The sequence below is a fragment of the Lepisma saccharinum genome, chromosome 5, assembly GCF_977018435.1.
Source record: "Lepisma saccharinum chromosome 5, izLepSacc3.1, whole genome shotgun sequence".
Classification (NCBI taxonomy): Eukaryota; Metazoa; Arthropoda; class Insecta; order Zygentoma; family Lepismatidae; genus Lepisma; species Lepisma saccharinum.
Window position 1 is genome coordinate 10,577,099 of NC_139233.1, and position 22,494 is coordinate 10,599,592.

Sequence of the window (22,494 nt, forward strand, 5' to 3'; positions counted from 1 at the left end):
TATTAACTGTGGAAAACAAACCACATTTTATGTGCTGTTCTTTGAACTCTTTTCACTATTTAAAAAAATTAACTCTCTAGTCATTCATAAAGTGAATGTTCATTGAACTATCCTGAATAGTTTCATGATTTTAATGTGCAACCCTTGGTTCTGTCAGGTTCTGTATCGTCCTACATCATCCAAATTTGGCATTCTCTCACACGTGCATGTTATAGGTTTTGCACGGTGTCATGTAGACGATGAATAGATAACACTGGGGAACAAAAAAAAGATTTTATTTTGCGGCATAAAGTTTAATAACAGTTTCAGCACACAAAACAACTGTGATTGCCAATTTTATGATTGGTTCAGTTGAATTGACTCCAGTTATAAAAATAAACACACCATGGAAAATGTAGGAGGTAAAATTACTCTACGCTTTTCTCGGTAATATCAAAATTTGATAATGGGCTGAAATTCCTATAAGAAATTTATTTATTTAGTTGTAAATTGTTGCTAGGCAACTTATGAAGCATTGCTAGGCAATATATCGGACACTCAACAAACCTTAAGGAAGAATACCAAAACATAAAAATGGTTTTCGAAAAAAATTGGATATGCTGAGCATAAGTGGCTCGTGTGTGTGGATTTGAAGATGGTGTTTTTTTTACTAGGACAGCAAAGTGGGTACACAAAGTATCCCTGTTTCCTATGTTTGTGGAATAGTCGTGCTAGAGAAAAGCATTGGACGATAAAAGTTTGGCCCCCAAGGGAAAATATTAGTGGGAAAAGCTAATATCATTCATGAACCGCTGATAGATACGGACAAAATCATCCTTCCGCCACTGCATATTAAACTTGGGTTGATAAAACAGTTTGTCAAGGCCTTAGATACAAGTGGCGATTGTTTCAAATATATATGCCACATTTTTCCAGGACTAAGTATTGAAAAATTGAAGGCAGGAATCTTTGACGGACCACCACAAATTCGTACACTTATAAATGATGCCAATTTTACAACTTACATGTCTTACATCGAATCTGAGGCCTGGCTGAGCTTTGTGTTCGTCGTCAAAAACATTTTGGGGAATCACAGAGCAGAAAAGTACCCCGATATAGTTGGAAATATGTTGAAAAATTTTGAGAAATTGGTTGCTAATATGAGTGTGAAGATACATTTTCTACATAGCCACATTGACAGATTCCCTGAGAACGTTGGTGATTTTAGTGAAGAACAGGGAGAAAGGTTCCATCAGGGTATAAGGATAATGGAAGAAAGGTACCAAGGACGGTGGAATCGCCACATGATGGCCGACTACTGTTGGAGCTTACAGAGGGATTGTCCTAAAAAGCAATACAGCAGGAAATCGTATAGAAAACGTTCCACATAGTTTACTTCATTGTGTACATATTTTCTTAATTATTTTGATCATAGGCCTATATAAATTTATTTTTATAATAATGATTGTAATCACAAAAAGAAATATTAAATTGTTATTGGAAGTACATTTATATGTATGTCTTATGTTTCCGCCATTTTCGTTTAGTTGCATTTATTTCATAAATTAGAGCCAATTCAGGAAATATATTATTATATCATTATTCAGCAGCATGAAATTGCCCTAAATTAGCTCTCAAACAATGTGCCGCAATTTCACTGTTCCCCAGTGTAATCAGTGGCATTTGTGTTGTTATACAGTATCGCAAGACAATTGTTACAGGATAACACTGCTTTAGGTGCGTGATGCTGATGACTAGATCTCGGATTAGGTTCTAAAAAGTGTGCTTTTAGTTTCCTAAAATAGGTTCGAAAAACCCTAAAATAGGTTCTAAAAATGAAAAAAAAATAGGTCCTAAAAATCTCAAGTTAGGCTCGAGAAATCTTGAAGTAGGTTCAGAAAATATTCAAAAAGTTCAAAATTCCTGAAAAATGCTGATTAGGTATAGTCACCTGCAATGAAAATGGAACACCTATATCCTGAAATACGCACTTTCTTGCATAACTTTATGTGTGTTGCCTAACCATACGGCGATGGCAGAACTTATAATTGGAAATTTGCTATTAAAATCCACTCTTCGCCGTATAGTTAGGCAAAAATCTTTTTTCATGTTACCCACAGTCAAACTCCGCAATTTTGTCTCTGATATGCTGAAAATAATCTTTCAACAAAACATAGTCAGTGGTGCAAACTTCAGTGCTGAAATGTTAGTTTGCACCCAAGTGACGCGAAAGTGTGCAACAACAGACCACTTTGGATTGTACAAATGACAGTGGCACCAGACATTTTGCTTTGTTTAGAGCTTTGAAAAATCACCAAGGACTTGGAGGAAGGGAAATCGACAGAGAGTACGTTTCAAACACGTTCCTCATAGAATTTTTTCTTGACCACACAAAGCAAATGCCTCTGCGTGACATAAAAATCCTGTAAAACCTTTAAAAATATATAAAAACCTAAAAAAAGCTTGATTTTGGCGCATAAAACTAAAATAGGTTTTTTTAGGCTCTATAAAACTTCATCAGTTCTTGCGTTTTTTAATGAAACGCTGACATAATTTATTATTTCTTACATACCTGTAAAGGAAAAAATAGGTTAAAAACAAAAAAAAATCGGAGGTCTACTGATGACACAGCTACTGCATCACGCAAAGTGAGCTATATTCTCTGCGGGCTGGGAGAGGGGAAATTGGGGATCTCACATTAATTTTCCTGACGTTACAGGACTGGTCAGGTATAATTCATTTACATCAGTGCCGTGCGGTGACCATTTACATAGCCGAAGCACTGAATATATAATTTTTAAGTAAACAATAGCAAATCAAGGGGCAAGCTTGCCTTGATAAAAATCACAGCTGGTAATAGTTCATTTCATTTTTAAGCTGGTCATCAAGCGCAGTTTCTATTCTGTTTTCCCCAAAAGCAGCTATAGCTACAGACGATCGTAGATGGTTAACAGACAGACCGTGCTCGGCTATTGACTTCACTAAACTTCCCAAATGCATGTACCCAGTTTTGGTCCAAGAAGTAGGTTCTATGCTTTTCAAACGACAGACAATACCAGCAAAACACCGCATCTAGCTCAGCGCTATCGGCTAACCAGTCACATTTGGTATACATATTACACTGACAATGTCTAGTGAATTTCCTGGTATTTTGAACCAAGTTCGGTAGATCTGGTGTTGGCCGTCCATTTTTAATTATTTCATTTTTTTCTGAGAAAGAACGGGCAAGAAAACGGCTTGGACAAAAGCTCTTTTATAGTACACATTGTTCTATATTACTAGATACTACCTGGTACTTTCCAGTGGCGTAGCATGAGCATTTCGGATGGGAACGCCAAGTTAGAAGGAAGGGTAGGCCTTCTTTTTTTTGCTTAAGAGTTTACTTATGGAATTAGCCGACATATGTATTGTCTATTTAAAATCACAATCTCATTGTGTTTATTACATTAAGCCAGACGGGTTCCGATAAAACATGATCCATGGTTGTTTTATCTAGAAAATAAGATGCCTCAGTGTGCAATAAATGCTTGGAGCACTGGTGTTTATACCATTTTTAATTAGATTGCTCAAGTCAGAAACACCGTACACCATTCGGAATATTTTGCTCCACACGTAACACATGTGTAGCAAAACAGTATTTTATAATCAAGGAAACCTTTCGGCATGACGGAAGTAATTAAAAAAAAACTACCTGAATCACAAGCGCCTCTAGAACAACAGTAGACTTAATTGTTGTGGATGATACAACTATTGATTGATTTGGTTTATTTTACTTCACTTTCTACCACTTTTGGCTAATCGCAAATATGAATATGAGTGATGATATTGATGAAGAGACACTCACAAAGAACATGCGTAGGCCGGGATTCGAACCGGAAACCTCTGGCGTCTTAGCGCGCTGTGCATAACACTCTGACACGAAGGTGGGTGGATGATCCAACAATCGTACACTCTACTGACGTAACAGCGCCTATTAGTAGCAATTCAGAGTTTCAGACCACTGTTTATTGCATCTTGAGAATGCTGATAAACATTTTAAAATAATTTTGTCGAGAGATCATACGATGTTAAGAGTTTTGAAACGAATGCTAAACATTTCCACTGGCACAATATTAGGCAGTTAGATACTAACGAAAAAATATATTTTTTTAAATAAATAGTTTTGTGGGTTAGGTGGTAGAGCAGCCATAGGCTGAACTTCTACCACGAGGACTTTATCAACTTGTTTGACAAAAACTGTTTTGTTCTTTTAATTTTTAATGCACTTCACTGTTCTTGCGATAAATTACCCAATGCAGTGGTCATTAAAGATACGTCAGTCAATATTGCGTATTGTAGCATCACACAGCACGAGCAGAGGAACGAGCACGAAAAACAGGGTAGAAATTCTACTTCTGTCGTCTGCATCGGAAGTACAGCGCCTTGAATCGGAAGGCAGAAAAGGTCACATGGCCCCTAGAACCAATCAGGTGCTCCGCTCCGTACGCCAGCGTATGGCGAGAGCATTTCGCCCGTGCTGTAGATATCCAAGCCACAAGTTTTCCCTCCTTCTCTCTGCCTACATCAGGCATGGTCCTGTACGCCAAACCTAGCCGGCGTCCGGCAAGCAAAGACATTAGAGAAATGCTACAAGGAGAGCTGTTAGTGGAGCGTTGTAGACGGATCGCGAAAAATAGCTTTTATAATGCCATTATGCTCAAACATGTATATAATTAGTCAACGTTTACTTTATATTTACAGCATTTAAGCATTTTTAAAATTTTAAATCAGGGAACGCCGGGCGTATGGGCGTATTAGGACGCTACGCTACTGGTACTTTCACATATTTTCATAGGCCTATACATTCGGCAAACCAAACCCGTAAACTGAGGAAAACCGAAAACAATACGAGTTGAAGCACTCCGATACTCTCGATTAGCTTCGGTTGCAGAAAAAATACACGCACATGGCCCGTGACCTTGAGGTGCGTGCGCAACTGTCTGCCACTGCTTAACCGATGCGAGAGGAAGATTGATTGGGCTCAACTATGGCTCAACCTCAGTGCAGCCCTGCAGGGACTGGTATTTGTTCTATTTGTGGCGAAGAAATGGGACGGTTTTATCTAGATGTTATTGAATAATCGTGTGATTATAATGACATAATATATTGTTACGTTATTGCATATTGTATTCCGAAGCAAAACTTCGGTAGCTTACCTTGTATGCACGCCACTGATTTACATAGTTTTCTGATGGATTCGTTCTTTCTTACTAGTTCAAAATATTGCCTTTACCTTCCAGAACATTTCGAATGTTACCAGGGGCGCCGACTTGTCAAAATTATTGGGGGGGCTCTGATCACTGAAATAAATTAATGAATGACTCCCTCCCTCCCTTTTTTAAAAATAAAAATTACGTCTTCGTATAGGAGTTTTTAAGCAGCCATTATATTCCTCATGCAAATGAAATGTAACATGAAAAACGTTTAGAAAATATTTCAAAGTTTTTTTATGTCTTTTGTGTCTGCTCATTTGTTTTTTAGATAATTAACATTTTTTATTGAAAAGTATGTATTTACATTAAGAGGCCAACCTAACAGTTTTATGCTGGCCTCGGTAGCAGAGCGTGTTGGGTGGTCGACTCAACTTGCTTTGATCCAGAGGTCTCGGGTTCGAGTCCGGGCGAGGGCATGGGTGTGTTTTAATGTCCGCAACAGACATGTGACGGGTTGAAAATAACCTTAGTGTTGACGTACCCATAAAATAACGAATGTTTACAATATTTAACAGTTTTATTTAATTATTTACATAAATGCTAACACACATCGCATGAAAATTGTTTTCCTTTTTGTTCTTGCTACAATATTTTACTTTTTTAATTTAATTTTGCAATAATAAAAAAATAGCATGTACACTAAGATATAAAGTGACATACACAACAAAAACATATGAACATGATTTAAAAATAAAGCAAAAGTTGCTCTACGCACTGGGTTATTTTTTAATGAACTCAGGTTCATAATTATCAAGCACAGTTTGATGTATGTGGAGTACCGCTAAGCTGCTTAGTCTCTTCTGCCCCATTGTAGATCTCAAATATGTCTTTAGTCGGCGAATAGCACTGAATGACCTTTCGGCTGTGGCTGTCGTCACTGGCACAGTGCGGAGGACCATCATGAATTTGGCAACTTCAGGCAGAAGCTCCTGGAGGGTGCTTTCTTCCAAAAGAAACTTCCTTATGCCAAGCATGGTAGTTAGAATCACTTTCTTCTGTTTGGCGATATCACCAAGCATGGACATGTGTAAGGAGAGCCTATCGGCATCCAAATCTTGGCGAAAGATTTCTCGCGTTTGCTGGAAGTTTGATGTGCAACTGTTCACAGCTGAGATGCATTCTTTCTCTACGGCTGTTACTTTTTGTAGTCCTGTAGATTCATGTCCTTGTTTAACACATGATTTTGCTGTGTCACACACGTCAGTGTATATTGATTTAAAATGCTATTTTGGAGTGTAGAATAGGGGTGGCCAGATCCGGATCCTGGCGGATCCGAAATCCGGATCCGGTTGGTTCCGGATCCTTAGGATCCGGATCCTAAAATTTTTCGGATCCGGATCTGCGGATCCGGAATTTTCAGATCCGGATCCGGATTCAGAACTTTCGGATCCGGATCCAGAATTTTCGGATCCGGATCCAAAACTTTCGGATCCGGTACTTTCAGATCCGGATCCGGTACTTTTGGATCCGGATCCGGATCCGTTTTGCCATCCCACATGCGCTTCTTTGGAAAGTAAGAATGTGCTTATAACATATTGTTACCTGCTAATATACATATATATATAATATACATACACATATATATATATAGTGTGTGTGCTCGCGTGCGCGATTTGTAATTAATTAATACACTTACTTACTAGGGAGGTCTAAGTCTCCCCCTCCGATTTCCATGAAACTTGGCAGGTGTATAGAGCCCCCCCCCCCCCCTCAAATGTCAAGATGAGGAGAAATTGAAGTGGGGATCTGTCCCCGAAACCACGTAAATATGGCATAGGAAGAAACAGGGGGCATACGGCCTCTCTATACACCTGTCAAATTTCATGGGAATCGGAGGGGGACACAGGGGTCAGATGATTCCCACGGCAATTTGTCCTAATCTTGACATTTGAGGCGGGTTTTGCCCCCTAAAACAGTATTTTAGCCGAAACAAAAAAACACGTATTTCTTCCTTTGGGCCCCTCTATACACCTGCGAAGTTTCATGAAAATCGGAGGGGAACACAGGGGTCAGATCCTTACTTCAATTTGTCCTCATCTTGACATTTGAGGGGATTTTGCCCCCTGAAACAGTTTTTAGCTCAAACAAAAAAACACGTAATTCTTCCTTCGGGCCCCCCTATACACCTGCCACGTTTCATGGAAATCGGAGGGGAACTCAGGGGTCAGATCCCCACTTCAATTTGTCCTCATCTTGACATTTGAGAGGAGGTTGCCCCCCTGAACAAATTTTTTTCCGAAACAAAAAAACACGTATTTCTTCATTTGGGCCCGTTTATACACACACCTGCCAAGTTTCATGGAAATCTGATGGGGACACAGGGGTCAGATCCCCACTTCAATTTGTCCTCATCTTGACAATTCAGTGGGTTTCGCACTGTAAAACCGTTTTTTAGCTGAAACAAAAAAAACAACATGTATTTCTTCCTTTGGGCCTCACTATACACCTGCCAAGTTTCATGGAAATCGGAGGGGGACACACAAATCAAATGCCCACTTAAATTTGTCCTCATATTGACATTTGAGGGGGGTTGCCCCCTAAAATCGTTTTTTAGCCGAAACAAAAAAACAAGTATTTCTTCATTTGGGCCCGTTTATACACACACCTACCAAGTATCATGGAAATCGGAGGGGGACACAGGGGTCCGATCCTCACTTTAATTTGTCCTCATCTTGACATTTGAGGGGGTTTTGCCCCCTAAAACAGTTTTTTAGCTGAAACAAAAAAACACATTTCTTCCATTGGGCCCCACTATACACCTGCCAAGTTTTATGGAAATGGGAGGGACACAGGGGTCAGATCCTCACTTCAATTTGTCCTCATCTTGACATTTGAGGGGGTTTTGCCCCCTGAAACCGTTTTTTATCTGAAACAAAAAAACACGTATTTCTTCCATTGGGCCCCACTATACACCTGCCAAGTTTCATGGAAATCGGAAAGACACAGGGGTCAGATCCTCACTTCAATTTGTCCTCATCTTGACATCTGAGGGGGTTTTGCCCCCTAAAACCGTTTTTTAGTTGAAACAAAAAAAAAACACGTATTTCTTCATTTGGGCCCGTTTATACACACACCTGCCAAGTATCATGGAAATCGGAGGGGGACACAGGGTCAGATCCTCACTTCAATTTGTCCTCATATTGACATTTGAGGGGGTTTTGCCCCCTAAAACAGTTTTTTATCTGAAACAAAAAAACACGTATTTCTTCCATTGGGCCCCACTATACACCTGCCAAGTTTCATGGAAATCGGAAAGACACAGGGGTCAGATCCTCACTTCAATTTGTCCTCATCTTGACATTTGAGGGGGTTTTGCCCCCTAAAACCGTTTTTTAGCTGAAACAAAAAAACACGTAATTCTTCCTTTGGGCCCCACTATACTGCCAAGTTTCATGGAAATCGGAGGGGGACCTTTAGATAACCTCCCTTGTTAGTCTTACACTTTGTAATTATTTAACACTTCATATATTATAATGTTTTATTTTAATTTGTAAAACTGTAACTGTAGAACAATTGTATAATTTTTGTATAACATTTCTATCTTGTTATATGTGTTAAAGGTTTCATCCTGGAATGGAATGTCTCACATTTATGTGTGTTTTCATTTCCAATACATTCGAATGAATACATATTCGTTTCAATGGCATTTACAAAATCACTTCGGACATTTGTGCACGAGTGTGTTAGCCGATGCGTAGCAAAGTATTTTAGGAACAACACTTGAAAACAATTCTTGTAGGACTAAGGTGTGGTAATATTTTAATGGGATTGAGATCCGAAACTTTCGGACCCGGATCCGAAATTTTTGGATCCGGATCCGAAACTTTCAGACCCGGATCCGGATCCGCGGATCCGGAACTCTCGGATCCGGATCCAGATCCGGAACTTTCGGATCCGGAACTCTCGGATCCGGATCCAGATCCGAAACTTTCAGATCCGGATCCGGATCCGGAATTTTCGGATCCGGATCCAGATCCGTAACTTTTGGATCCGGATCCGGATCCGAATGGATCCGGATTTTTCGGATCCGGATCCGTTTGGCCATCCCTAGTGTAGAACTTGTGGGTTTTGGCAGCATCAGGATTTTCAAGTCTCTTAGGGACTTGACGTTGCCGGGGCAATTCTGCTCATCAACGAGGGTGGGTTGCCCTCTGTGCATTTCTGCCAGAACTGCTCAAAACCCATTCGCTTTTCTTGAAAGATGTCAGTCAAGTATTTTAGTTTTGATTCCACTTCTGTAGCACCAATGCGTGGAGACTGAATCTTACAGTTTTCCTCTTCTATTGAACCCATCACATGGCAGTAGAGGGAGAGAAAGAAAAATGTCTTGAAGTGAAGCATTGTCTCCAGGTATCCAGCACATTTTGATGCTGCGTCAGTAAAATCATTTCCAGAAAATTTCTCAAAAAAATTGAGAAGGTTTTCATAGTTCCTTAAGATCTGTTGCATACTGGAGGCTCTCAACGTCCACCGACGAGGCCAAAGTGGTCGCAGTCCAGTATAGCCAGCCTTCTCATTCACATCAAAAATATTCCTAAATATTTGCATTCTTTTAGGGGATTCCCAAACAGTCTTTAACAAGTCGTTGGCTAAATTAATTATGTCTCTGATTAATATATGTATATTAGTAAATAATAATTATATACTTAGTATATAGTAATAAGTCATGTGTTTTGCTGTCTCCGGTCATAGTCCCCCCCAAAGTTGATGGTTTAGCGGTCTCAGCCCCCCAAAGTTAATGGTCAAGAACATTTCAAATGTGTATTAAAGTTAAGTTTATGTGGCACAATTCAGAGTAAACTTTACAAGAGAAGCAAAATAATACATTAGATCCTCTTAAGCAAAATTATTTGGGGGGCTCTGCCCCCACATCGTTAACATTGGGGGGGGGGGGGCTCGAGCCTCCCCAAGCCCCATGGAGTCGGCGCCTATGAATATTACACAACATTAGAAAATACGTCAATAATATTGATAAATATAAAACCCAATCCTTACCGTTCTGCATAATATACCTTTACTTTTCAAATTAACAAGGTGAAAAAGGATATAGATAAAATTTTAGACATTTAAAACTAATTCGTGCTTTGTGGGTGATACGTGTCAGAGTTCCATATGCAACATAATTTTTCGAAAGTTGTACAGGAGGATAAGGAAAGAGTTTGTAATACATGAAATAATTTTTCAAACTTCTAAAACGCAGTTCCCGTTATAATGTGCAGAAATTTTTATCTTTCCGGAAATCTGGTCAAAATTTGGCTACGCACGTTATCGTGGTCAAAGGTTAGAGTTTTAATAATAATCAATTCTGGTATTAAGAACTTTGCATCCGTACACGTGCTGGCGAAGAGCGAAAGTGTGCAAATACTAATGCAACAAACTTAACGCTCCGCTGGACTTTTGACGCCAGCCAGCCTTTTTCAAAAGTTCCACTTCTTTCCAAGAACCGTTATAATACAAATTCTAAAAAAAATGCATCTGCATAGAATTCCTTCTAGAGAATTCACATCAATTTTCGTGTGGCTTGTTTTTTCTGTTGTTCATATGAATATTCTGAAAAGTTTAATAGGCTTACGCAGCCTCAAAGACAGACCGGTTGGAAATCGAAGCGGTATAGTGGGATCTATGAGTATTACCGTTCAAATTGTCCATGACTATTTTCATTAATGTTTATCTTACATTCTATATGTTTTTAAGTATGCTGGTGCAGAAGTTGTCAACAGCTTATTTTGAGTTTTCTTTCAATTCTTGAAGCTCTTATTGGGTCAAATAAAGTGCACGAACATGGTGATGGACAATTTGCACGGTAATACTCATGGATCCCACTGTATAAGCTAACTAAAAATGATAACGGCAGGCCGAGTTTGTGATATAGTGATCTGTGCTATTGTTTAGTCATGGCTATGGAACTTGGTAAGTAACATGCATCAAATACTATTGCTATAAATAATTTGATACATTATAAGAACAGCAGAAATGAAAATTGTAGCTTTAAAGGTTGCATAATCGGATGAATAATAGTGAGTTTAAAAAGTGAAAAATATAAAGATTGCTCATAGTACATCCTAGTGCGAATGAACAGACTACAATTATTAAAGATAAGACTTAAGCTTATTACTTACTTGATTCTACATATGCTATACTGGTAATTATAAGGAAAAACGAGAATAACAAAGATGAAATCTTTGGCATACTTGGAAATATTGACAGTAATAAGCACTAGCAATGGAAATTAATTTTATCCTTATATCCTGGCAACTATCGTAATTGTTGTTTGAATTCATTAGTCCAGTCCATTTGATAATATGCAGCCGGTCTCCGTAGCTGCATATTATCAACGTGCTGCGACGCCAGAGATATCAGGTTCGAATCCTGATTACCGGTTTCATTGTGTTTATTCCATCGTGCATTTCGTCCATTCATCATATATCCTCATCGCCACGATTAATTTAAGTAGAAAAAAGCGACGTAAAAATAACCAACATATAAAATTGATATGCCAATGGCGTGGCCTACTACTTCTATTAACACTTACCTCATCTTTTCCGATTCTTGCTGCTTCTTCTTCCCGTTCACTGTTTAAGACCAAAGCGACAAGTGACACATGTCGCTTGAAAACGAACCCTCAGTAATGAAGAGACAGGACAAACTGCACGTGTTGCTCGGACTGGACAGTTTTCTCAATGGTGTGCAACGTGTCGTTCCGGCCTGTTGTTCGCATACGTTGTGAACATGGACGTCTGCATATGTTTTCCAGGGAGGGGCAAGCAAGGTAATTTTTCCCCAGGAGGCATTTTTTTCGATAACAGTGAGTGATGCCCACTCAAAAGCATTGCTTAAGTCTGAAATTATTATGTTCCTTCAACGCCCTTATAATAATTAACATAAATTAATGTGACAAATAAAATTGTGTGAAATATATACAATTTAGGTTGACATTCATTTTCCAGGGGGGTGCAGTGCCCCCCTTCCCTTCCGGACGTCCATGGTTGTGGGTGCTTTCTTATAGACTTTATGGGCTGGTTTGGCTTATCACTCCGGTGTGAAAGCTCCCTTACCTAGTCATGTTGTCAATATAGTTCCCAGTAACGCGATATTCTGTGCATGGATTAATTCATATTTCCCCAAGTTTGTCCAATGAGATTCGATGCCAGTAAAGTTGCATTAAAGATCACTTTCAGTTTGTGTCATCACTTCCGCCTGACTTCTTACATCTACTTCAGATATAACTAAAAAAAACTAAGGGATCACAAATCGAAGTACAAGTAGTGTATATCAGGTTACAACAAGCCTTTGGTTTTCCCTGGTTTCCACACGAGATAGCAATTAAAGCCCCTATCACACGGAACTGGATTTCCAGTTGGAATGCCCTAGTTGGCGATGAACTGACTTTCTGGGTAGCAATCATGGCCGCCTGGCTGACTGCTTGACTGGTTTTGAGGAATAGGACATGTTCTAATTGCTACTAACTTCTTCGACTAGATTCTGTGGAACAGCCAATCAGAGCAAAGTTTGGCCATGTGAAGATAATCTGTGAGTTTGTAAAGTAGCCTTTTTTTGTCTGTGGCTTCCGAGTGCATACAACACGAAAGGCGTGTGTACAATTGAAAAAGCTAAAATATTCTTCCATACGTGTATAGTAAACGTTGTAAAGTATGTATTTTAACAGCGCCGTTCTTCTCTACCTAAAACCATTTAATGCGATGCAATATTTTTCTCGGTTGGATAGTTATCGTATTTAAAAAGTGTGAAGTGATACGTTGTTTACATCTCGCGCGGCCGCCATTATGGGAAAGAAAGACTATCGACAAGTACGGTATAACAAGTACCGTGTGAGGCGAAAACTAGCAAATGGGTAGCCAGTCCAGCGTCAACTAGAGCATTCCAACTAGAAATCCAGTTCCGTGTGATAGGGGCTTAATATACTATCAAGAAAATCTCTATCCCACTGGGTGGCTACCAAAACAGGAATCTCGACTTAGCAAGCAGTGTTGCCGAGCCGTGTTCAGAAGTTGCGCAGCCAAATTTGTTGATATTTGCACAGCGTTTTCGTCCATTGATATACTTTTTATGCTTTTTCATCTCGAATATGTAACTATTGGGACTGGTGTATTGTTAATCTGTGGATTTGGACCAACTTGGGGTGGGGGTGGGGGTTATGTAGTGCACTGTGTCGTTTTGGAAATAGCGATTTTATAGCAGAAGAGAAAAAGTATTTTAGTGACATTTATAACCTAGCAGTCGATAATTTTATCTGCAGTACAGGCGTGCAAGTATTGACCACACTGACATGAAAATTACAACTTGCCTCAAGGGTTAAAATACATAATTTTTAAAATGTTTTAATGTATAAAATTAAGATACTTGATATTCTGAGTCTTTTTTCTGCCATGTTTGAAAAAAATCGGCGATGAGGATTGAGGCTGACTGATGAGTAGATGTAAAGTGATGAAGGAGAGCTCAAAAATTGCACCCAAGCCTATTCCTGGATTCAAAACTGAAATCGATGAAAATTGTTGTTTTAATCTTTGTGTGTGTGTGTGTGGTATACAGGGTGTTGCCATGAAACACCCAATAAATTTTCACAGCGTGAAGAGAACATCTAGACGAAAATCTTCTTCGTAATATTTTGCCAGAATCCATAAAGAAACGGCCACTTACATCCTGTATGTATGCAGCTATGTGATACAGATTCAGGGTTGCCATTGACAGTTATATTATCTTTCAGAAAAGTGTATTTTTAAGTACGATAGGATAAACTAGATAACCATTCTATGCAAGGGTCACCCTCTGGAATGGAATACTTCTGAACTTGCTTCATTGTCTCCACATTGAAACAACCATCCTCCCACCTATCCCCAAACTTCACAAATCATCCCCCCCCCCTACCCCCGATAAAAATATCCAGCCTAGCAGTGCTCAAAAGCACTCCAGCACAATTGAATGTGTGTGTAAAATAAAACCAGTAACCATATTCGTTTTTCGTTTTGAATAGGTTTTGTAAAAAAAAAACACTAAAATTAGTTAACATAAAATGAAAATATGGAAATTAAGAAAAATAAGAAACCATTTATTCAATTTCATAATCACCCGTTTCATAAATTACTTTACAAAGCTTCAAAGAAATGTATTCTTAAAGACATTTAGAGAAAGGATGCATCACAAATATATATAAACTTGGATACTTCAAAGTGAATGTTTTTTCGCCACTCACTTGCTGTATAAATACCCTTGTTTAAACATAGATATGAACATAAATTGCAGATGTATGTACAATAGAATCTTGTTTGTTACTTTTCAAAAGAAGTAATGACTACATGCATAGTTAAGCATACATCACAATCTGTTATTACCAATTAGTAATCTAGGATCTCAAACGTTATTGTTGATAATGAGATGCATTTTCAAAACCTAGATTTACTTTGCTCTATTATATGAACACATTGATGTAGTCTTTAGGTTCACTTAACAGCCTTCTCCTTTATTACAAAATTACTCATTTTCAACACTGCAACCACAAGTTTTGCACATTCAGTTTTCATTGTTATGTAAATCCATATTTACAAGTTCTCTCACAAGAATTTCATTCTGGTTGGTATAACTTATATACACATAGAAAACTTACACTTTCCTTTTTCTTAACACCTCAACCAAGGTTCAATTCCTAATCAGTTGGCAGCACCAGAGGGTATAGGTAGGGGCAAGCACATTTATTACACCTCTTACCTAGTTCATATTATTTTGCTGGGGGGAGGTAGTTGACCAGTGCTAATATATCACATAGAAAAACAATTTTGAATTTTGAAAGATTTTTCTTTTATTTTCACACCCAAGATGGATGCACTATTATACGGTTTCATATTGTGGTACGTTATTACAGTAGTATTGCAATATCTGTTTGAGTTGATAAATAACTATATATATAAAGGACTAGAAGTATACAGTTTCAATTTTTTAGGACACTCAGTTTCGCAAATCACAGCCAGTTTTTTGATTAGATGAGTTTAAAAAGAATGTACGATTGTCAAGTACTGCAACGTGATATATGTTATGCATGGAATCAATTGCGCCTTCAGTAAATTCTTTCAGAAGGCATGTTTTCCCCTCATATTTAAGTAAAAAATTAAAATTTTATTCAACAAGCACCCTGTATATTGTTTTGAAAAAAGGGTAGTTCTTGAAATGGAGATGAGTTTGAAATGTTGGACACTAATGCCAATTTAACATCGCTGGTAACACAAGAACACTTGTTTGAATCAAGTTGCCAGGAAAGCTACGATTCCTACCTACTAGAATTATACTTTGCAAGGAAGAAGAATTATCATACATGACTTTATGATGTGTAAAACATTCTTAATATTAATTAATAATGGTATTTTTACACAGTAGTTCTAGAAAGAGTATAATTGTTTTATCTGTTCTCTGCATGCCATTCATAATTGTGGCAAAAATATAACAACCAATAAAACAGAGAGAGAAATAAGGCCAAATGTGCAATTCTTCTTGCAGAATAGCTTTGTACTAATAAGAGATTGTTGATACAGTTAAGAGTTCTGCAAGTGATTTGTTGCAGAGGAAGTGGTACAATTGACAAACCTTTCTTTCAGATTCCTCACAGGATTGGGGAGTTTGCCTTTGCTCCTAAATGTTGAAAAGGGAAGTTATTAAGGTGAATAACATTTGCTCACATCTTGCTCACTATTCTGTGCAGTGGGTAAATACCCAGATACAGGTCTATTGTCTTACCTATGATTATGGTGTATTCAAAATTTGGAAAATTATGTGATTGTGTTCGTCGAGGTGGAGGAGGTGCTAATGTATTTCTCACCACGATCAGATATTTGATGTTGGGGGGGGGGGGGGGCTGCTTCAAAGATAGGATGATGAGAGAAGTAAAGTACAATATTTTTCCATCAAGATTATCCAATCAAGAAGCGAGCTGCTGACATCATTTCAACCCAGCACCACGCTCTAAACTCTTAGCAAGCTCGATAACTAGATGCACACTGCACATAGTCAGCTGGAGATGATCCAAATGACTCTACTAACCTAGAGCTACTACTAATTGTACTCAGCATATTTACACTCAACTGCTTTCTTCCTATCAAATTAATCATTTTGATTCACGTGACTATTCATTTGTTTCCTTCGTTAGCTCCTAGCAAGAAGCTTTAATTTCAGTTGTATTTGGCAGCATTCAGAGAAGGTGCTATATACAACAAGGAGAAGAAATCTGATTTCTTACAATGTTGCCAAGTCAATCGTTTTACGTACTACTCCCTGTTGATCAAGAGTTTTCTCACATTTATCTCCAGCAACTTGCAAACCATCACAAAACTAATCAAACAGTACTATTGGATCTAGGGTGGCATTTGGGTCCAGCAATATAAGTTACTTACTCATCACTCTTATACATTATCCTCTTTGTGTAGTTTCATTCTAGCATCAATAGTTGATGTTCAACATTTCTCACCAGCCTTACATATCTTTGAACTAAACGGTAACTCTCTCACAACATAATGAATGTTACAATACGACAACCTTTTAACCTAAGACTAAATTCACATTTGCTTTCATAGCGCATGATCTAGCTGTTAAAAAGGCTTACCTAACTTGCATTAGTGTGAATATTATTATGCTAGAGTTGGCTAAATCCACGGCATTTGAGTATTTGTGCTTCATTTCTGCCTACGTTAAGAAGAGGCACTGTATTATAGAACACACTAGAACAATGTCACAAACGGTTTGTGATCACGATCGGTTTGTTTTCATTCGTTCTCACTCCTGTGTACAAGTACATGTATCTGCTAGTCCAGTGAAGGAAAACGTACCATGATGAAACAACTCCGGCAATGCCATTGGATGCACAGGAGCCAATCAGAAGCACGGTGAGGATGTTCTCCACTTCAAGACAGTTGAGGTCCTCGTAGCGGTAGATCCTGGATGGCTTGGTGATCGAGTCCCGGCAGATGCAGGTAGCGTTGAACTCGTGTGTGGGTTCACATGACATCTGTGCCAAGAACGTTAGGTGGATGAGTGCAAACACGCATGCACAGAAACAGACTACGACAGCTATTACAGACAGGGCGATGCTAATAACCTGAAATGTAAAGAAAAAGAAGAAAAATCCTACTGTTCTATTCCACCATGATAGCTTAATTCTAATAAGGTGAAGTTATAGGAGTTGACGTTGAGACTTGGAGAGATAAGAATGACATATTAATAAATATATCATAAATTTAAGGATGATGCAACTAATGAAAACCTCCATTTTAGCATTTCTTATTTAGTCCTGTTCCAGAGAGAAAGGCCCATTAGACATTTCTTTTTATGCCAAGAAGTTGATTTCGAGAATTTCTTTATGGTGAAATTCTGTAGAATCACACCAATGTTGGCATTTTGTGACTTATTTCTCTAGGCATTTTTCGTACACACAACCATAAAACATATTCTAAGGAAATTGATGCGACTTAACTAACAAGGTCAAATGAAGAATTCACTTTAAAATTGAAGTTGTAGTACTTCTAAAATAATACGATTATGTTAACATGCACTAGTTAAAAGGAACTACTTTCTCAGTATATTATATTATTTTAAACAGCTATTATACATAACTACAATTATAAAGCATGCGTGGTTGTGAAAAGTTAGAAATAATTAATATCTGGTGTTGTTTCATGTTTTTATCATTTCGTTGTGCCACTAGTGATGTGGTATTTGCAAAATTTCCAGTGGTCAAAAAGAGAAATGTGGTGGTGATGTGGTATTTGTGGTATGTGGTATTTGCAAAATTTCCAGTGGTCAAAAAGAGAAATTTCTGTTACTCCAGAAATGTAGTCTGCAAAAACATGAGCAAATTTGAATATATGTGACAAGAAAGGGAGAACTGGATTTCTCATCTGCCATCTTCGAACCCGTAGACCAATTTTGCTCACATATAAAATGAGATTAATACTTCATTGTATCTAACAGTTGCAAATATTTTGCCTCAATAGCTTGAAATTTACAGCAGTTATTGTTGTCACAATATTGCCCTAATGCAATATATTTTTTAAACTTTTATTTCAAGCTTTTGTCCCAATGGATGCCCTAACATTTGTGTTGGTTGTTTCCTTATACTTTGAAAATGTTTTCTCAACAGAGCATAATTTATTTTTATATAATAAATATCTGTATATAATTATAAAATATGTGCTTTATGCACAGATAGGCTAATTGGGACTGGAACTGCAGTTTTAAAGTGGGATTCAAACTACTGGTATCGAACACAGGACCGCTTGGTTACAAGGTGACGACATTACTATTATGCCATCAGGGAGGCTGAAATCATTGGTGAAATTATGAATGCGCGTACAGTAACGTGCCCAAGTGCAGGGTGGGGGGTGAGAGCCATAACTCCCCCTCCCCAGTTTAGTAGGGTAACTCCGGGATGGATGGCCACGCGTGAGAGATGGTAACTAACTGCTCTCATTTCTTCAAGAGCAGCGGGATTTAAATGTAACTCAGTTTGCGGCAAGCCTTTGTCGAAGCAACCAATTGTTCAATTGTTGAGAAAGTTCGTTTGCATATTGTTAAAAGCCCGCGAGTTTTTCCTCATTATTGTTTTCAGGCTTGTCGATTATTTTTTGTGTGTGGAAGTCAAGCGTTCCTAAGAGATAATATTTGGAAGTTTATCATAAAAAGTTTGTATGTTGTATTTAGATTAGGTTTCTTGTTGTAACTCTGACCCGTTTTAATCAGACACCATGGCCATCTCATCCATACAAATGGGATAGATGGCCAATTTTTTTCCAAGAGAGTTGACCACCGAAAGATTTGGTATGGCATCTTGACTGCCACGTAGGAGACCCAGGTTCGATAACTGGCATGGGTGATTTGAGGTAATTTTTCAAGCAATCTCCCTGCACAAGCAGCTCTGGGGTTCCTTCAGCCTCTCATCGATGTGCATCTGTGGGCAACCCTGTGTGGAGGGGGGAGTAAAGTGGCTGAAGCATGGTGCTGATCACATCACCTGCACTATGACCCAGATCAAGAATGTATAGAGCCCTACTTCTGCACCCCATATGTGCCTTCAATGACGGTGCAATTCACAGTCATTGTATGGGGCTATTCATTTTTTAAAAATGAAAAATCTACAGTATTAAGGTCAGTAGCCTGCTTCCGTGGAGTAGTGGTTAGCGCAGCATGCTATTACTCCATTGGTCCTGGGCTCAAATACCAGCCTGGGCATGGGTGTTATTTGTGAGTGTCTCTTCATCACTTTCGTCATATCATCACTCATCCTCATCTTCGTGGCAGAAAAGCGAAGTAAAAAGAACGAATAAAATATTAAGGTCAGTCAACTTAATGTCCCTTTTCTCATTCATGCACTACATTAATTGATGTTTGTTTGCCCTGTGGAAAAATAATAACAAAGAAAAACAAAAGATGGTAGTAGTGATAGTGGTAGTGTTTGTGTTGATAGAAATGTTTTTCTTTAAAATCCTGTCTAATGATTCACTTCCATTTTTCAAGGCAGTAATGTCATTAGCCTATTAGTGCCAGACATTCTTTTTCAGAAGTTCAGGTTATAATTGTATAATGGTTTAATTTTGTTTAGAAGGCAGAAACTTGATTATTGTGATACATTATTTTACAGAAGTTCGGTTTGTAATTCTTTATGCATAATGAATACAACAAACTACTTTTGCTATGTTAATACACATTGAGCTATGCTTGTTAACTTCGGAAACTACATGGCCATCTCCCCCGGATGCTTAGGGAGAGATGGCCAATGTATAATTTTTTAAAAAATCCTGTTTTTCTCGCCTCAAAGGATATTTTTATCATAAAAAATCACGTCGCTGTAAAGATTGAACTTCAATTACCTCATTTAACCTCTCTGATGAATTATTCATTGACAATTCTTAGTTTGGTAGGGCACTGAAAAAAACATCCCGGAGTTACTCTATTCCTAAAACAAAAACAACATCAAAGGCAGGAAATTCAAACATCCTGGGCAAGCCACTTTGCGCATAATATCCGAGGTGCACTGGCAGTGAGACTGATCGACTCGCCTTGTATGTAAAAATCTTGGAAGTCACAGCTTTTATTTACTTTCCTGTTATTTTCCTATACCAAGACACACATATGACATAATGGAAACCATTTTTTTTCCATCTTCGCAACACCTTCCGTTATGCCATGTAAATACTTGCAGTTGAAACTCTGGACAAACCATGCTGAGGGAAGGGTATAGGGTCCATGCCATCCCCTCCCTCCCCAGACAGCTTACTTACAATATACTGTACCTTCACGCCAAAGACACACCAGCCGCGGGGCATGCCGGGATACTCCTTGCGGCAACAGCAGAGGAGAAACAGGCCAAAGATGCCAGCGCATAGCAACTGTAAGACAGAGGAGTACATATTACTTGTCAAGTAACAAAACTATTCTTCACTAACATTCAGGTTAGTTAACCCATTTTTCGCTGAAGTTGCAGATCTGCAACACCCCAAAAATATTTTTAAAAATGGATTTAAAATGGTAAATTTTTCTGAAGTCTGGGTTATTAACATGAAAGAAGCCCATTCTTCATTATTTTACTTAAAACAGTACAATAAGTGTTCATGTGCTGGTATTATTACATTACAAATAGTAGCAATTTTTTCTGATGACGTCATATTTTCTATATTTTTTTTACCTGGCAACACTGTCATATTTGAAACCGTGATTGTGTTCATCACATATCCTGCTAGAAAACACGCTGCAAGGAATTCATCTCTGTTTTGATTTGTTGGAGTCATTATGATATATTTATTAGTGTAGCTACCATATATGCAATATCAGCGTAAAAGGCTATAAAAAATTATTTACAACTTTCTATCTAGGAATCTGTCCTAACACATTCATGTTGCGTTTCAGATATAAGTAAGTACGATACACAACAACTATGCACCGTGAAAAGTTGATCACACTTGATGAGGCATTAGCCGACCTCCATGATGAAGTGGTTAGCACAGCATGATACAATGCCAGGAGTCCTGGGTTCGAATCCTGGCCTGGGCATGTGTGTTTGATTGATTTATTTTACTTCACCCTCTGTGCCACTTTTGGCTAATTTGCGAAGATGGAGATGAGTGATGATATGATGAAATTGATGAATGGACACTCACAAACATCCATGGCCAGGCCGGATTCGAACCCGGGGGCCTGGGCATGTGTGTTATTTGTGAGTGTCTCTTCATCGATGCCCCAAAAGTGGCAGAAATAAACCAAACCAACCACTCAAGCATTACAGATGCTTGCAAATTCATCCCATGAACATTGTCGTGCTTCCTCCAGAGACAGCAGAAGTTTGCAGATAAAGAAGAAAGCTGATGACAACATGATCCTCGCTGACAACTTCCCCTTTGACACAGTGGGAGAGAGAGAAATTCATACTCAATCTGTAACAATGAATGATGATAAGCAGTCAACTGACGATAATAAACAGCTAATTGTTGATGATCAACAGTCAACTGAAAACAATAAATTCATTTTCATAGTCACCCTGTATATTGAAACAAAATGGCATTTGTTTTGCATTATCAGTGACTCTAACAGTAATCTAATGTGAAGTTGAAGTAATTTCGTCCAGCTAATACGTATACGCAATATTCCTGTAAAGTATATTTTTCAGAGCACAGTAATATTCATAGTGTATACAACTATGTAAAGAAATGCAAATAAGTGCGCCACGACTGCATAAGTAATACTTTATGTTGATAAAAACTTCTCAAACACAATGGTTGTATGTTATAGAAGAATAAAATTATTCTGGTAGCAGTCAGACAAATTTTCTCAAATTTTACAATTTTTATACCTCTTTACGCTAACATTGCAGATATGCAACACCAAAATTTTTGTAGTCACCCTGTACATGGAAACAAAAAACATCGGCTTTCGATTTTTAGTGTCTCTAAAAGTTATTTAATGTAAAGCGTAGCCGAGCGGGTTAAGGTGTTCACTCGTCTTAAGATCGTTCGCTGCGGGACGGCGTAGTTTCGAATCCGGCTCTTGTCGGAATTTATTCGGCCTACGTATAGGGCCGGTGGCAACCCACCATCGTGAGGAAATTGGGGTGTTTCGAATGAGAAAGCGTCATCCGGTCCCGGAAACCTACTATAACGGCTGGGGATACGTCGGGCTGACCCCCCGACTATTCCAATACTGGTTGCAGATCTCCACGCTCAGAGGTGACGAAGGAAAGCGTGGGAGGGAGACCGGCAGTCGGTAGGTAAGCCAA

General features: G+C 38.4%; 1 protein-coding gene across 2 annotated transcripts in view; it reads right to left on the reverse strand.

Moving 5' to 3' along the window:
- Nucleotides 1–14,277: 14,277 nt before the first annotated feature.
- LOC145987651 (sarcospan) overlaps nt 14,278–22,494 on the reverse strand; it is a 72,260-nt gene continuing 64,043 nt past the window's right edge. For both annotated transcript variants that reach the window (XM_083122154.1, XM_083122153.1), the window contains exons 3-4: nt 20,519–20,614; nt 14,278–17,328 (exon numbers count right to left, since the gene is read on the reverse strand). In XM_083122154.1, coding sequence (XP_082978280.1) covers nt 16,963–17,328; nt 20,519–20,614 — 462 coding nt within the window. In that variant the 3' untranslated portion in view covers nt 14,278–16,962. The remainder of the gene's footprint in view (nt 17,329–20,518; nt 20,615–22,494) is intronic.